Below are 16,747 nucleotides of genomic sequence, written 5' to 3'. Positions count from 1 at the left end.
TGTTGTCAGCCCTGATATTTCTCTATTTTTTATATTTTCCCTTTTCTTTCTCTATTACTCTAGCCCACCATTAACGCTTGCAGGGCCCAGGACAAGACTGCAAAAGAGGTCCGCTTACAATATATTTTTAAAACTAAAAGCTATATATCAAGCTAATAAACTATCAAATAAGTTTCTCCTATCCTCCTACCTTGATAAATATATCTTTCTAGCAATATGATAGGTCTAAATTTAGACTTCTTAGAAACCTTGGAGTTCATTCCATGCAGGACTGGGGCTGATTTTGCACTCTGGCCCCTCTCCTCTCCTCATCCCGTGGTCCATCCACACCACAAGAGCATCATGGGTAAAGGTGTACACACCCCAGCCTGCACATTCAAGCTCTGTTCATCTTCTAACTTCCACCCTCCCTCACAAACAACTCTAAGAGTGTGTATTAGACTCCTGTTGCTGCTGTAACAAATTATCACAAATTCAGTGGCTTAAGATAACACAAGTTTATTCTTGTATATGTATTAGAAGTCTGAATTCTAAAAGCAGTCCTACAGGGCTAAAACCAAGGTGTTGGCACTTCTGGTTCCTACTTGAGGCTGTAAGTGAGAAGCAGTGTGGTATCTTCTCTCTGACCTCCTGCCTCCCTCTTATAAAGACCTTTTGTGATTATATCAAGCCTACCTGGATAATTCAGGATAATCTCCCCATCTCAAGATCTTTAACTTAATCACATCTACAAAGTTCCTTTTACCATTAAGTTAACACTTACAGGTTCCAGCAATTAGGATGTGGGCATATTTGGGGGCAATATTCAGCCTACTGTAGGGTATGCCTACCCATGGACCCTTGGGAGGATGAACCCAAGGAAGAAATCTGAGCCAGCACTGGAACCACACTTGGGGCTGTGTGGGCAGGAACTCTGGGTGGTTTCATGTCTGGTGTGTGATCTGGAAGCAGGGGAGCTGCAGGGTCAGGATGGGCATGCCCCCTTGGCCCTCTGGATGCCTTGCCCTGCTCAGCTAGAAGACGTCTCTCTAAAGTTTAGGACCCAGGACAAGAGCCTAGGGATGGCACATCTCTCCTTTCCCCTATTCATCTGGTAACCACAGTCTATTTCCCTTTCTTCTGATCTACACACATGATTCTGTCAGAGGGAAACATGTAAGCAAATTGTTTTATTCTGTTCAAAGTTCTTTTTGCATCCCTGCCTTTTACTTGTTGTGAAAGAGCCCCATTCCACACCCACTCATTGTTTTTAACCATCCTCACTGGCTTTCCCTTCCTTTGAATCTCTAATTCCATCCTTCCGCCACCTCTTCAGTTCTTAAAATACACAAGATTTCACCTATTTTCTGTGTTTTAAAAAATATGCTCTCCAGCTAGCAAGTTATTCCTGAATCCTACAAAATTGTCAGTTCATTACGTTTGTAAAGTTTCTTAGTTTTAAATTTTCCACCATCATTTGAAACCTACAGATCTTCTTTTGTAATCAAATTTAAAGTTACTTTTCTTGTTCTACTTGTATACTCTATTTGTATTTTGCTCTATCTTGACCATTTTGAATAATGTTTCCACACTTATACAAGGTATACAGAAGAATTTTTCAAAAAAGAAAAAAATTTTCTCTCCTTGTAAATTTTTGGAAATACCTGAAGTTTCATCTATGTTTTTACTCATTCTCATTAATGTGTGGAATTTTTAAAGTAATCAACTGTCTTTAAGACTCTGACATAATTTTAAGAGAATGCTGTGTTTTGAGAGTTGATGAATTATTTCACAAGTTTTCTTTTTTAAATAAAGTTTTGTGGGTTTTTACCTTAATGAAGTATTATATATTGCAAACGATCTAATGAAAAGAAAATTTGCCAGTTTATACTTAGTTTCAAACTCATGTTACAAAATTTCAGTGCTTTAAAAAGAAAAAAAACTATGACTACATAATGTTATCATATTACCGTAGTATGTACTCCATGAGGGCAGATGTCTGTCTTGTTTATTATTGTTTCCCAGTGATGGCCCAGCTACCAGTGCTTGGATTTTTATTAAATAATTGAATAAATGAATATGAGAATTAACGAATGATAGAATTTCAGAATGGCTTTTAAAAAGTAATGTAAAGATGTTCAGTATAAATCATGCTACCTCAGCAGAACATTGAAATACAGATTTTTAAAATTCTCAATCAGCTTTGCAATCTCTCAGCTTATTCTGATATGAGTAATAATTTATACTTTTAAGGGTGTTGAAATGTATATATGCAAGATAATCATCTGTTTAAATAGGTTATGAATTGATAAATATAGGTGATACATAAATATTACTTTATATAGATATTATATATAATGAATGATATATTATAGAATTATATAGATATTAAGATACTAAATATCTTTAGTTTTTAACACAGTGTTGGATGATAAGAAATGTGAATCTCTGGTGCTGAAATGAAGGCAGGAAATGAGTGGGATATTTCTTCCCTTTCTCCTCATTCTTTCAAAAATTGTGGGTGGGAATTGGTTAACTTTGATTTGTCTAGTTTTCTGATGGTAAATGCATGTATGACTTCTTCACTGTGAAGGTATGCTATATGTTTCACCATTTCAAAGTTTTGCTTCACAGTATTCTCTCTTTCTTTGTCTTGTATTCTTCCCTGGTTTAAACTTTACAAATGGTTGAAGATACCTTTTTCACTGTTTATCCTCAGAATGGCTTCACTCCTTTATACATGGCTGCCCAAGAGAACCACATTGATGTTGTAAAATATTTGCTGGAAAATGGAGCTAATCAGAGCACTGCTACTGAGGTAAGACACTTGAATTCTTTGATCTTAATGTCCATGTTCTTTGTATCCAGATGCAAAGGGTCTCCATTACCTTTATCCTACGAGTGTTCATGTTACTATTGTAATCTACAACAGTGGCCATGAACGAATGACCCAGTGCACACAGTTCAATGAGTTTATGCCTTGATTTGGGATTCATGTCAATTTATTCTTACGTGAAATCATGCTTCCATCAATTTGCCATTCTCTAGCTTTTGGGAGCTTTATACTATTCTAAAATCAATTTATAGTAAATTTTATCCATCTCTTTTCATCAATGTTTTATCTTTGTTAGGATCTAATACAATTCCTTAAAGGAAAGTTTTTTAATGATTATGCAATAATTCAGAATTATTTATGTTCACACAATTTCATGAGGAATATGTCATCAGAAAGCTGTTCATATTTAATGAAGTACAAATTATGACATGTGGTTGTGTGACTGTGATTATGGCAACAACTGAATAGAATGTTCAAAATCAATCCAGTCTCAAAATGTTCAGGCCATCTAGACATAAAAAGGGGTTGGAATGGACCAACTTAGAACATCACTTTCCTTTTCCTGTGTGTGTTCTCCAATAAGCCGAACTTCCTTTGTATTTTCCTTCTCATTTTTGCCTAAACAGATGAAGGAGGGAGTTCAGTGATTGTTTGGAACAGTGATTTTTAAGTGATGCTTAGGATGCTTTAGAGCTTGGAGAAAGTGCCTCAGGGGCCACTAGAAGGTTGGGAGTAGGTGACACAGGAGAGGAGGGGAAGAGAGCTCCATTGGGACATGCCTCTCCTCACCCAAAAGCAACCAGGCTTTAGTTTTCCTATTTCACGTTCTGTGGCTCCACTGAGAAAATTTTAAAACTCCTTCCCTGGAGTGAAAGATGACTGGTAGATAGATGGCTGTTACCCAGAAACTATCTTGATAACTTTTAATGTCTAATATGGCCTCCTTTCTGGGCAATTAAGTCTTTAGGTGAAACAAACATGAAATCCCTTCTACCCTGCACTGTGGGGAGAGGTCATTTATAATCTATTAAATTCATGTCCAGGCCCTTTGAGAGAAAACTTTTTATGGAGCCTGGCAATAACTTTCTAACAGCTTACTCTCCTTAGTTAAAAACAATCCCAAGACATCACTATTAATGGGACCACATTTCCTGTTTATGACTGGAAAACACAACTGCCTAGTATGAAATGATTTCACCTTCTCTACTCAGCACACACAGATTTTACACTCTTACCACATGAGTACAGTGTGATTTTTATGATTATGATTTTATGACTTTCTGAGACATTAATTCTGTCAATGAGTAGCACATGAATATCCTCAGCAAAGCTTGGATAACAGTACGAGACTGTATCTCTGCATTAGGACCTCTGAGAAATGTACCAAACTATGGAAATATGCATTTGTTTTACTTTATTTCCTTGAAAGCAGAATCATTTACCTAGAGAAACCTTTACACTACAGAATTCTACTCACCAAATAGACTGTTCTAGTGTATGATTTAGGGAAACGCAGCCTGACAGCATTGTCAGCTTTCTCAAGACTCCTCCAGTCTGGACCTCTGTAGCATCTCACTCTGCTTCCAGAAATACCCTTTTATGTATGTTGCATCAGTGGAGTCCGTGTTACACTCTGATTCTCAGAGAATTAAAACTGTCTCTTATTTCCACAAAGAAATATGACTGTTGCAAGTAAATCACATGAAGTTTTGAATCCTAGTTTAGACACATATATGCCTCTAAACAAACATATATTTGTTTTGTTTTTTAATCATTTAAATAAGTAAAATTAATTTTCCCTGACTGGATATGTATAAACTTAGTTGATTAATTCCATACCACTGGCCCGAATGGTTATCAGGAAATACACTAATGGAAAAATCTTTGCATGTTCCCTTTTAGTATATCATTCTGTGAATGAATAACATCTTCATAGGGCTATATGGTTGATTACTATTTGATATTTTAGGCTATATTGCTAAATACCTTCTACGGTTGTGTGTACATGTATGAATATACCTAAAGAAGACACTTACCCTGAACCCATTAGTAGCCCTAATTTGCAAAACTTAGTTACTAATCAAGACATTGTGACCACTTTAAAAATCAGATAATTATGAGATCATTCAGTATGGCAATGAAACTCATGTTTGAAAAGAAATATTTCAAGTGTTGAAAGTTCCCATAATCATAGCAATTAACATTGGTAAATAAATGATGAAAAATTAAGCTTCAGCTTTTTAATATAGGTTTCCTTTTCATAGAGTTAGTGAAGGTACTTCAAAAAATCATTTCAAATCTTTACGCTTCTCCCATGAACTGTAGATTAGAATGAAATCCATGTGGTGGAGGTCCAAAGTTAAATTCTCTGGAAGGACTTCTCTGTCCAGTACCATTTTTATAATTCTCTGCTTTCTTCCTTCTTCCTGAATGTTACCAAAACTGAAGGCTAAAAACTTTTTAATTAGGTTCGGTGCTGTCAGCAAATGCCTTGTCTCTAAGAAAAAATAAAGTTCACATTCTTTTAATATAAACTATCCCAGTGTTGCAGAGGGGGAATCAAATTAAATGTGTGCATGATAATGAGCCTGTTCTTTCCTCCTTCAGAGAGGGCTTAATTTGTGCCAAACAAAGTTCTAAATTTAGGCTACTCTCTTTCATCTTACAACACTACATGCATTACTCTTCCATTCCATTAAGTAATGTATTTATTTAAAATTCAATTCTAATTAAAAAAATTCAACCCTTACTGTGGTAGTGCATATATGATCTGGTGCATTTGAGGGAAATGATTTTCCCTCCGAAGTCTACAGTTACCTTTTAAAAAAATACTGTTGAAAACAAATGGAGTAGTTAGATGCTGATAAATTGCCATTGTCTCTGGAATATATTCAATAGATGTACCATATCCAATTGCCCTCATCTCTTCTGTGAATGGAAACATTTAACTCTGAGACTCATTTTCAAGCTTTTGTGAATTAAAGGAGGTTTTCACATTAACAGAGCCTAGAATATATACGTATATTTTTTCTACTTATTCATCACCTTTCCGTTGCTGAATACTTGTTTCTAGAGAGAAAACATAGCTTCTAATTTTTCTAATGTGGTTATCCATCTACCTCTAAGGCTCCTCTAACTTTGATGATCTTTGTTATTTTTTTAAATTGTTTGTTAAGTTTCGAATTGAAAGACTGATTTTCTTTACATTACTTAGCACAATTTTATATCTAAATGAGTTAAATAATATAAAATTCAACTAAGTGCAAACTTAATGAATTAGCCTTATTTGCCAAAGAATTTTAGATCATATTATGTCCTAAACTTCCCAAATTGATTGGTAACAGACCATTCCATTACAGTTGTTGTGAGATATTTAGCAACTTGCATAGTTAATCATGTAATTTATTTCCCTGTCTTGGCTACCATATCTTTGATTCTCAGTCAGACTTGTTCTCCATTATTTCTACCCTTCCCACATTTTCCTTTCCATAAGCAGGCATTACTTAGGGTTGGTTCTAATTTTTATTTTCAAAACACATTTGAATAAATCCTGTGTGCATTACACTTTGTTAGGAAATGCAGATGTTTTAAAAAATAAATAGAATAGGTATTTAAAAAAATCTGATGAAGCCAGTGATAGTACAACAAATGATGATAATTTGCTTTAATCTTCACAGTAATAATTAATCCTTTCATTTTTCTTGTCAATCTTAATCATTAATTTGAAAATTAGATGCACTATTTCTTGGAGTTGAATCCCAGGCTTCCAAAAGTTGATGGAAGATTTTTTTCTTCTGTTTTACCAGGATGGCTTTACACCCCTAGCGGTGGCACTCCAACAGGGACACAATCAGGCAGTGGCCATCCTCTTGGAGAATGACACCAAAGGGAAAGTGAGGCTGCCAGCTCTGCATATTGCAGCTAGGAAAGATGATACCAAATCTGCTGCACTCCTGCTTCAGAACGATCACAACGCTGACGTACAATCCAAGGTAAAAGCTGCATGCATTTGTGGAAAGGCACTCTTCGGCCACCAGATTCCTCCTGAGAGATGATAAAGAAGTAGGCCATGGTGATAATGCAAAATTACTTCTGGTCATCAAAAGAGATACTTTACTTTCAGAGGTATTTCAGAAAAAAAGGGGACTGTCTCTTGAGTACAGTAAGAAAACAGAAAAAAACCTCAAGATAATTTTCTTTAAAAGGTGAGGTTCAGCTTTTTAGAAATTTGCTTATTCATTCTATTTCTATTTGTGGTAAAAAATAATAGAAACAGAATAGAAAGATATAATTGTATAATGTTATAGTTGTCTTTTTTCAGTAGAATGCATTTTGGCATGCTGGAACGGTATATTCAATTGCAGAGAACAGAATGTTTCCTTAATTTTGCACTGTGTAATATCTTCCCTCTTTTTCCCACACAACACCGCTTCAGATGATGGTGAATAGGACAACCGAGGTACAGTATTGCGGTTATATCAAAATATACTTTGTTTTTATTTTATTTTTTGTCCAATTAGAATAAATGCTCACTAATTTATACTAATGATTGGAATTTTCATTATTAGGAAATTAATTAATTTGGAAACTTTGCCCATAATTAAGGCAAGTGGATAATTCAAAAATTTTAATATAGCATGTATTTGAAGTATTATTTAATCAGTGAAACTTTAAATAGCTTATTAGAGTAGAGCATGAAACAAGACTCTTCCATAATATATATTTTACTAGGTGAGCTTTATTATTAACTTTTTTCCAATAAGAGATGTGACCTCCTTTCTTAATGAGAATTCTCCATTTAGAATTTAGTGAAGTGTAATCTAAGGAGGTTTCTCTGCCACTGTTTCATCCTCTTACCTAATTGCAGTTGCCCTTCTATTCTGTCTTTATTTTTACCACACTGTATATAATCAGTAAGAACATTGAGCCTATCATGAGCAAAACATTTACTTTTATCTTGCTCTTACAATAGTGGTCATGAAATCATCTATTTTCCACATACCTAAATAAGTCCCATCAATTAACAAAATCAACAAGAGTATTTGGTTCAGAAGCCTCTGAGAGAGAGAGTGTGTGTGTGTGTGTGGGTGTGTGTGTGTGTGGTATAAGAGGCACTAACACAAACATTGTTGAAAGTATATTATAAAAATTAACTTTCAAAGGCAAGCGACTGCTTATGTAGGTTGATTTTCACTTTGCTGAGGGAATTCTTTAGACTAACATCTCATATGATCACTGGGTTGTGGGCCTATGGGAGTTTTGAGCATTCACACTTAGTATTTACTGAGAGTAGTGTATTTCTAAACCTAATATCTTGTTTATTGACAAATTTACCCATTGAGATGTGAATATACTTGAATTATTCATATCATTTCTTCTGTTCCATATCTGTGTGTGGAACTTAGGTCAGAGATTTTTTTTAAAAAGCCCAACTGCTTGGTGAAATTGCTCAAGACTGGAATCATACAAATTGATATATCTTAATTACTGATTTTAATACCTTTCTTTTGTAGGTGATTTTTGGTAATCGTTTACATTTTTTAAAGCAGTATTGGCTCTAATCATTATGCTGAAAGAAGCAATTTGAGTAGATACAAACTGAGTTAGAAATATTTCTTCGGGGACAATAGAATAACAAAGAGGGAAAACCCCTCCATCAATAGTCCTGTAGGAGGGTGACCTGAGCCTTCCACCACCACGTTACTCAGGGAAAAGTTCTTCCGAGGGGCTTATACCAGCCTCGTGTTGATCCAAGAATCACAGCCTGAGGCATCATCATGGATTTTCAATGAGGCTGTGTCAGAAGATAAATTAGTTTATTTCTGCAAATAGGAAAAATAATATTATTATACTTGAATAAATTGAAAATGATTTATCAGCAGTCACTATGTTTTTCTGAAATTAAATTGTAACTTGAATAAAAGATGCATATTCAGGATATAACTGGGTGACAGGAAATATCAAGATAAAAATGAAAAACATCTAGTGAATTATTTCCTAAAATACTAAAGCTTGACATTTTATAAAATAATAGCCAGGTTGTAGACTGATTTTTTTCTTCTATATTGACATTAGTGTTTGCCATCATGTAGACACAAAATAAAAATATCATGACCACAGGAGTAGGATTTGGATTGATAGTTACTATTCTTATTTTGTGTCTTGATTTGCTACAGTCAGAAATTATTTGCAGATAATTTGGCTGATAGCACAGAGGAATTTCTATTACCTAAGGTATCTGAATGCTTCTTTAGGCCATTTTAAAAATAAAGTCACCAAAATCTATATATCAAGTGAATAGAAAAATAATGGTTGTGATTTAGATAATGTTTCTTAGAAACAGTATTATACACATCAAAGTTCATTTCAAATAAAAGAGAACAATGCAAAATATCCTCAAAACTGCAGGATTTGATATCCAGTTTTACAGGAACAGTCTTTATTTTTCCTATAATCTTTTATTAAGCAATGAATATTATGGAGAGCAAGAATAATGCCCCTTTTCATACTTTAATAAGAAAAGAATTAATATGCTTTTACTGTGAAAATGGCAGATTTCTAACGAAATTTTCATTAGAAAAAAAAAGAAAGGAAATATGCTTTTCTTCCATTTAAGATTTTCAGACTCATTTTTAAAACATTCTGATAGTAAACTGTTCTCTAATGCTCATGTAATTGATTCAACTTGCTTATTTTTTATTCTATATCAATCTTATTTTATTGATCAAGTTTGGTTTAATTAACATTCAAAATTGGGTTCCACTTAATTTTTTTCTTTATTTTTTATTCATATTAATTCCAATTATATTGTTTAATTTTTTAAACTTTTTTTTATTATAACAATATAGTCAGACTAAGCATAGTTGTTAAAGAGGATAGAAATGTCAGGACAGTGTAAATGATGTAAGATGAATTGTATATGTTCTGTAAGAATTTCTCACAATATTTTCATAGTTCCAAAGATACAATATCAACCAATGCTGTTTTTCATTTAAAAAAACACCCAAACCAAAACACAAGCAAATGAAAAAAATAGAAGTTTTGAGATTTTCTCTGGAGAAAACATTTTTTATTCATAATTATATTAATTCTATGGCTGAAAAAATATGCTGTTTAATCATATCGTTTTGTTCTAAAGCTAAATCAACTCAAGAAACATGGTTTCATACAGATAACAAATCTCATAAATAGATAAATTGTTAATGTGATTGGAAATAATGTTGCCAAGAAATGTAGGATATTTATTTACCTGTTTATATGTTGACTTATTTACCACTAAATTTAAATAATAGCACTGTAACTTAAAAAGTCTTATAAAGCATTTATGATCTGAATTGCATTGTTCACGTATTAGGTAGATGTGATTTTCTTCTCTAATCCAGTGACTGCAACATACAGAGGTGAAATGCTTTACTGACTGTCATTTTCTTTGCTTTCCACAGAGTGGTTTCACCCCTTTGCACATCGCTGCCCACTATGGAAACGTCAATGTGGCAACTCTTCTTCTAAACCGGGGAGCTGCTGTGGACTTCACAGCCAGGGTATGGATTAAAATAGTTTCTTTTTATTTTATTTTATTTTATCTTATTTTATTTTATTTTATTTGGCCATGCGGCACAGCTTGCAGTATCTTAGTTCCCCGACCAAGGATTGAACCTGGGCCCTTGGCAGTGAAAGTGTGGAGTCCTAATCAATGGACCACCAGAGAATTTGGCATTTTACTAAAGTAAAGATTAACAATGATAAATATTTTATTTCCTTTTCCTTACCTGGATTTATCTGTGCTGGAGATATTAGATTTTCCATTTTTTTCCCTTCAAATCACAGGAAGTCGTCACAGCCCAACACGTGAAAAATAGTGTGTCAGTTCACATGCACACAAATCATTTGCAGTAAGGAAGATGTTGATTCTGACATCAGTATGAGCAGTTACATTTAAAGGTCACACCACGAAACATGAACAAGCAGCTTCAAGTCGATAAAAAGTTAAACTGTTAAAACATTAAGTATAAAATGTATAACTACATTTATACTATGTCCTAACAGTGACTACAGGGCATACAATTTGACAGGGATTTTTTTTTTTTTTTTTTTTTTTTTTTTGGCTGTGTTGGGTCTTCGTTGCTGCATGCGGGCTTTCTTTATTTGCGGCGAGTGGGAGCTCCTCTTCATTGCGGTGCGCGGGCTTCTCATTGCCGCAGCTTCTCTTGTTGCCGAGCACGGGCTCCAGGCGCGCGGGCTTCAGTAGTTGTGGCACATGGGCTCAGTGATTGTGGCTCGCGGGGTCCAGAGTGCAGTCTCAGTAGTTTCAGCGCACGGGTTTAGCTGCTCCACAGCATGTGGGATCTTCCCAGACCAGGGATTGAACCCGTGTCCCTTGCATTGGCAGGCAGATTCTTAACCACTGCGCCACCCAGGGAAGTCCCGGGATTTTTTTTTTTTTAATAAATTGAGAATTTGCTTATATGAGTAGTCTTACTGAAATAGTAAAAAGACATTATGTTGTGTTATAGTTTTAATGGTATGCTTTCACTGGAAAGAATTCACTTACATGACAATTATAAAACTCAGTGTACTTAATATGAATCAGTAAATGCAGTACTTAAATATTTGCAAAATCATAACATACCAAAAAATCAGGTACACATCCTTGATCTAATGATGGTATATGATAGCCAAGTAAAGAAATACATATAATTCATGTATATAGTATTTTTGTCCTTAGAAGTCTTCTTCTATGAAACTACATTGAGTTATTTTCAAGTTTTTCATACTGAATTATTCTGAAGAAGGTGTTTTTAAGAATCATTTTTCCATTGGGTATTGATATGTATATGTGTACTCTATTTTTAAGCATAGTAAACTTTAGGATCCCAGAATCTTTAAGTACATAAGTGTTATAATAAGAAAGATAGACTTTAACCTAGGGCTCTATCTAGGTAGGATCTGAAATTTTGTTTCTATTGAATATTATGCCAAAGTGCTCCCTTTGTCTTTTGACTGTGATGTGTACATTCAGTACATATGTTGTAGTTATTGACTAACTTAATTATGCAGTTTCATTCCATTTATCATTCTCTACAGTGCTTTGTGGTTTGTGTGCTTTTTTGTTCCTTAAAAATCAAAAACATTGAAACCATAGAAACCTCAGATAAAATTACAAAATAGGTCACAATCTCCTTTGTGCTAATATGAAGCCATCACCATCATGCCCTGTCATACCCAACATGCTCTTGTTTGGTCTTTCCACGGTGTAGAATGGAATCACTCCTCTGCATGTGGCTTCCAAAAGGGGAAACACAAACATGGTGAAGCTCTTACTGGATCGTGGTGGTCAGATCGATGCCAAAACTAGGGTGAGTGTCTCTGTTCTTTCAATTTCCTACCATTATTATTTTTTGTATTCTTTTAGCAGACACTTTAAAATACCAGTCCCTAAACACAGGCAATGTGTTTTCAAGGAAATTGATTTCTTGGATTCGATTTAAACCTCATACAGCATTTAAAGGTTGCACATCATATGTAAAGTGGAATTAATATTTGCTCATAAGTACCTGTAGAAACAGAATGCTAGCTCCTCAATGAGACAGTTTTTCAAGTCCTTGCTTATTGATTTTCATGGAACAAAGATCAAAGATTGAACTTACTCATCTCTGATTTGGCTAGCTGTAAGTATCAAGAACCCAAACTCATTTGCATACATTAAGCTATGAGAGTGTGGTTTTTATGTAAAATATTTTAATACATGTTGAAAATCTTTTGCTTCGAACTTTTCAGCTCCTAAGTCATTTTTCTTAAGTGGTTATGCTATAGGAATCTGAGCAGGAGATCTCCTATTATGCTTATGGAAAAAAAGGCATACAGTTATTATGTTGCACTTTTACTCATGTCAACTCACTAAGAGGCAGTGCCTTTCATTCATTTCAAACTTGTTGAGTTAAATATAATTCTGAGTTTTTATGTACTCCCAACAAATAAATAATATGATAGGCAGGACAGTACACCTGTTGAAAGTGCAGACTTTGAATGCAGATTACCTAATTTCAAATCCTGCTTCTACTGCTTACAAGCTGAATGACATTGGCAATTTACTTGCCTTCTCTGAGCTTAGGCTATAATACTACCTACCTCATAGGGTCGTGTGAGAATCAACTCTTAGGTATTTTTTATGTGGCGTTAAGTAAATTACTTAGCTACTCATAATTTTTTATTATGTAATGGAAATTATGCACAATTACTTGCTTAAACATAAAGCTAAACTAGTATTGTATTTTAATACTAATTCTCTGGAGTAGACTTGATTAATCATAGACTTAAGTAAAATTTTAAACATTCCTATTATATAAAATTTTGAAATATATGGTGGAAGAAGTCTATGGAAGTTAGTAGATAGAATATGTCCCTTGTGATATTTTAACTTCACTTTGTTTAATTCTGGGACTTTGCATTCTCATAGTCCAAGGAATAAGGATCTAATTTAATTCCCTTGCAAATCTTGAGGCTAACAAATATTTTGTTTAATAAACCTTATCATCTTTGAGCTGCTAGAAACTACACCAGTCCCAGACTATACATTTTGGGTTTTAATGACCTCAGGAAATGTTGCTTTCTTAATCTCATTTCTCTAAGACATTTGGTCCAGAGCACTTGTGTCATATTATCATGTGGAAGTTCTGGAGTGGTTTGCTTTGTCTATCAAGATCTTTGTTGTGGTGTCCATTGTCTTTGCATCAGAGTTTTATATGGTTTCTACCCTTTGCTTTGATGGCATGCCTTTTCCCTTGCTATGCTGTAGGTGTGCAGAATTTGGAACAATTACATATAATGCTGCATGCTTTGCTTACTTGTTCTCTATATTTAAAGGAAAGAGTTCCTGTACCTCCTCCTTTAAGTACATTTCAAACATAATGAGTCCCTTTACACTTACCTTTCTGTTTCTCTTGAGACTCTCTAATAATTGAGAGTACCAATGGAAAGACAGCACTTTGTAAATGCAAAAAACTTTTATCTTGGTCAATGTCTTAAGGATGCACATTGCTCTTATTAATGCTTTTCTGGAGTATTCATTCATTATTGAGGCAATTGATTTTGTTTTTATTGATCATCACAATATTTGCTTTATTCTTTAAAAGATGCTCTAATTTGCATTCCCTACATACATTTGCATATACAATTTAAAAGTCTAACTCCAAATAGGCATTGTTTTTTCATAAAAGAGTACTAAGAAATGGAGAGAAATGGATTCTTATGCTAGTTCTGCCATTAACTAATTGTCCTTGAGCAAGTTAACAATGAAATGTAAGCCTTGGTTTATTATTCCTGAAGGGAATATTTGGACTGTATTTCATCCATTGTAGCCTTTAGATATAGCAAATAAATGGAATTTCATTCAAGAATTTATAAAGTAAAATGGATTTTCTAATTATACATTGTACAGACATTCTGTTCATTCCTTCCTTAAACAAATAATTATTGATTTCCTACTTGGCGTTGTGAACCCTAGAGATAACAGCAGTTAACAAGACAGACTATATCCCTTTACTCAGAGATGCAAATCAACAGTACCCAAGGGATTAGGTTAGCAGTGTATTGGTAAAAGTTTAATAATCAGCTCTTCAAAAAAATAAAATAAAAAGCTCTGATTTGTCACCTTTGCCTTTGATGATTTCCATGGTGTAAATACTTCGATACTTTCACCGTGGCCAATTGGAGCTACCAATATGGTATCACTGAATGCAGAATTGGGAAAAGATGTGCAAAAAATTGACTCTCACTAGTGTGTGCAAACTGGTTCCAGTGCACCCTAAGGATCAGTCACAATAATGAAGGTGGTGCTGAGCTTTTCCCTGTAAGTGAAAATACTTCCTCATCTCTAAGGAGTAGGATTTTAAAAACAGTTAGGTTCTTTCAGTTTTGGTTATAACTATCAGACCTGTATCCTTCTTACCAAAAGTAAAATCAAGTAGGAGGTAAATACTGAAATGCAGTACTGTGGTCTGGAATCAGGAGGCCAATTCTGGAACTATAATATTTTTATTCTTATTTTTTTGGAACTATAATATTTGATTACTAAGGGAATATGGTTTGCTTTTTCTTTTGTCCTTTAAAAATATATTTGTAAATTAAAAAATATTATACTTGTTTTTGACTATCTTTTTAGGTAAAACAATAGTGTGTCTTTATATGGAATTTAAAATAATATTAATATTATTGTTTCATTTTTTTCACAGAGGTCTCAATTTCCCTTAGCAGTCAAATTAGTCATAAACATTCTGAATTTAGTATGTTCCATCAAAAATTTTCCCTTGGTCTTATTATTTTCTCACTTATAATGTTTTCATTAGGAGAAGAGCAAGATATATAAAGGCTTTGGGGTAATTAAAAAAAAAAATCATACCTGTAGTTTCTCCACCACTTTCACCAGCACTATTTCAGTCACTGAGACATTTTGCATCTCATTGGCATTCTCATCATTGACTAGAATCTAGTGTGAAACTCTGAGACATTTTCACCAGAGCCCTGGTTTTCTGGTATCTGAAAAGCCTCATTTTAATGTTAAAACAGAAACATTATAGCTAAAATGATATTATTAATTCAAGTTTTATTAAAGGCATTATTGATTTTTATTTTTAAACCTATTTTTTATTTAAATGTGGAAATACTTCCTATAAGGATTATGGCTAAAATATTGAAATACATATTTCAATGCAAACAATAAAAGTATACAAAAAACATTAAAGGGTGATGAATGAAAAACAATACATCAGAAAAAGGGATCACCCTTGCTACTTGTTATTAGGAGTAATAATTAAAATAATAACAATAGTGGCTACCAATTGTCATATGCACACAATGTTCTGGGCACCCTGCTAAGTACTATACAAATATCATCTTAATTCATCTTCCTAACAACTTACAAAGTATTATTATTTTCTTGTTGAGAAAATGTGGAGGTCTCCATTTGAGAAATGAGACTACCAAGGGGAAAAATGAGTTCCAGAGGAGTTATATAACTTAACCTAGGACACACAGCTTAGTAATTAGCAGAGCCTATATTAGTACACAGAATTCAGGATACATTGCTGGAAGAATAATCTAAGCTGAGAGGGAAGAGAGGAAAAGATAAGGAGAGAAATGGTAGTAAGAAGCTAATGCTGTGGGTTACCAGCTAGATGAATGGTGTCCCTTTAAGAATTACTGACAGCACCATGTGATTTGAACTGATTCCAGTGAAGAAAAAGAGAGAACACAGTGAAGGGGACTCTGGAGGGGAGGAAAATGTAAACTTCAAACACAGTCTTAAGAATTTAAAAAAAGAAAAAAAAAAAAAAGATAATGAACAGATCATAGTCTCTAAGAGTAAAAACTAATTTAAAAGAGTAAGTTGAAAAGTTCTTGAATACAAAACCTTTTGATAAAGATTTTATGGGGGACAATAATGAGACACTGCACTTTGTAGAAAATATCCAAAATCTACCCAGATTGAGCATGTTGGGCAACTTGAATTTGATATAATTCACATATCCTTTATAAGAGCAGATAAACTGCATCACTAAACTGTAAGATTTAGACCCAATTACTTAATCCTTATCGTTACTTGATGTTCTTGCAGGTTTATTAAGTGTTCTCCATGTTTTCCTTTTGTTGTTCTGAGAGCATTTTAGAGGTTTCAACATGATTACACAATGAATATTTCATGTAATCCATAGAAAACAATACTCTACCTTTTTAAAAATGATGTAAGGCAGCATCCCCTCATTTTTCAAACAAGCCTGTAAATTAAACAGGGTAAGAAAAAGCATCCTCATTTGACGTATCATGAAGCTGAGCCTCAGAGAGCTTCACCCATGATGGGCTGATCTGAGACTCACACCCAGAGCTCTGTGATTCCAGGGCCTACCCGCTGGACCGTGCACATCATGCCTTCATTCG

General features: G+C 34.0%; 1 protein-coding gene across 2 annotated transcripts in view; it reads left to right on the top strand.

Moving 5' to 3' along the window:
* The window catches only part of ANK2 (ankyrin 2), a gene marked incomplete at both ends in the record, with an annotated part of 247,216 nt that overhangs the window by 92,370 nt on the left and 138,099 nt on the right, over positions 1-16,747 (top strand). The window contains 5 exons of one of the 2 annotated variants that reach the window (XM_079712357.1): positions 2,699-2,797; positions 6,622-6,807; positions 7,251-7,274; positions 10,258-10,356; positions 12,073-12,171. In XM_079712357.1, the coding sequence (XP_079568483.1) occupies positions 2,699-2,797; positions 6,622-6,807; positions 7,251-7,274; positions 10,258-10,356; positions 12,073-12,171 (507 nt within the window). The remainder of the gene's footprint in view (positions 1-2,698; positions 2,798-6,621; positions 6,808-7,250; positions 7,275-10,257; positions 10,357-12,072; positions 12,172-16,747) is intronic. The other variant, XM_079712358.1, reaches the window with a different exon arrangement.

This window comes from Hyperoodon ampullatus (assembly GCF_949752795.1).
Source record: "Hyperoodon ampullatus genome assembly, chromosome: 1".
NCBI lineage: Eukaryota > Metazoa > Chordata > Mammalia > Artiodactyla > Ziphiidae > Hyperoodon > Hyperoodon ampullatus.
This window is presented reverse-complemented; position numbering and strand designations above follow the sequence as displayed.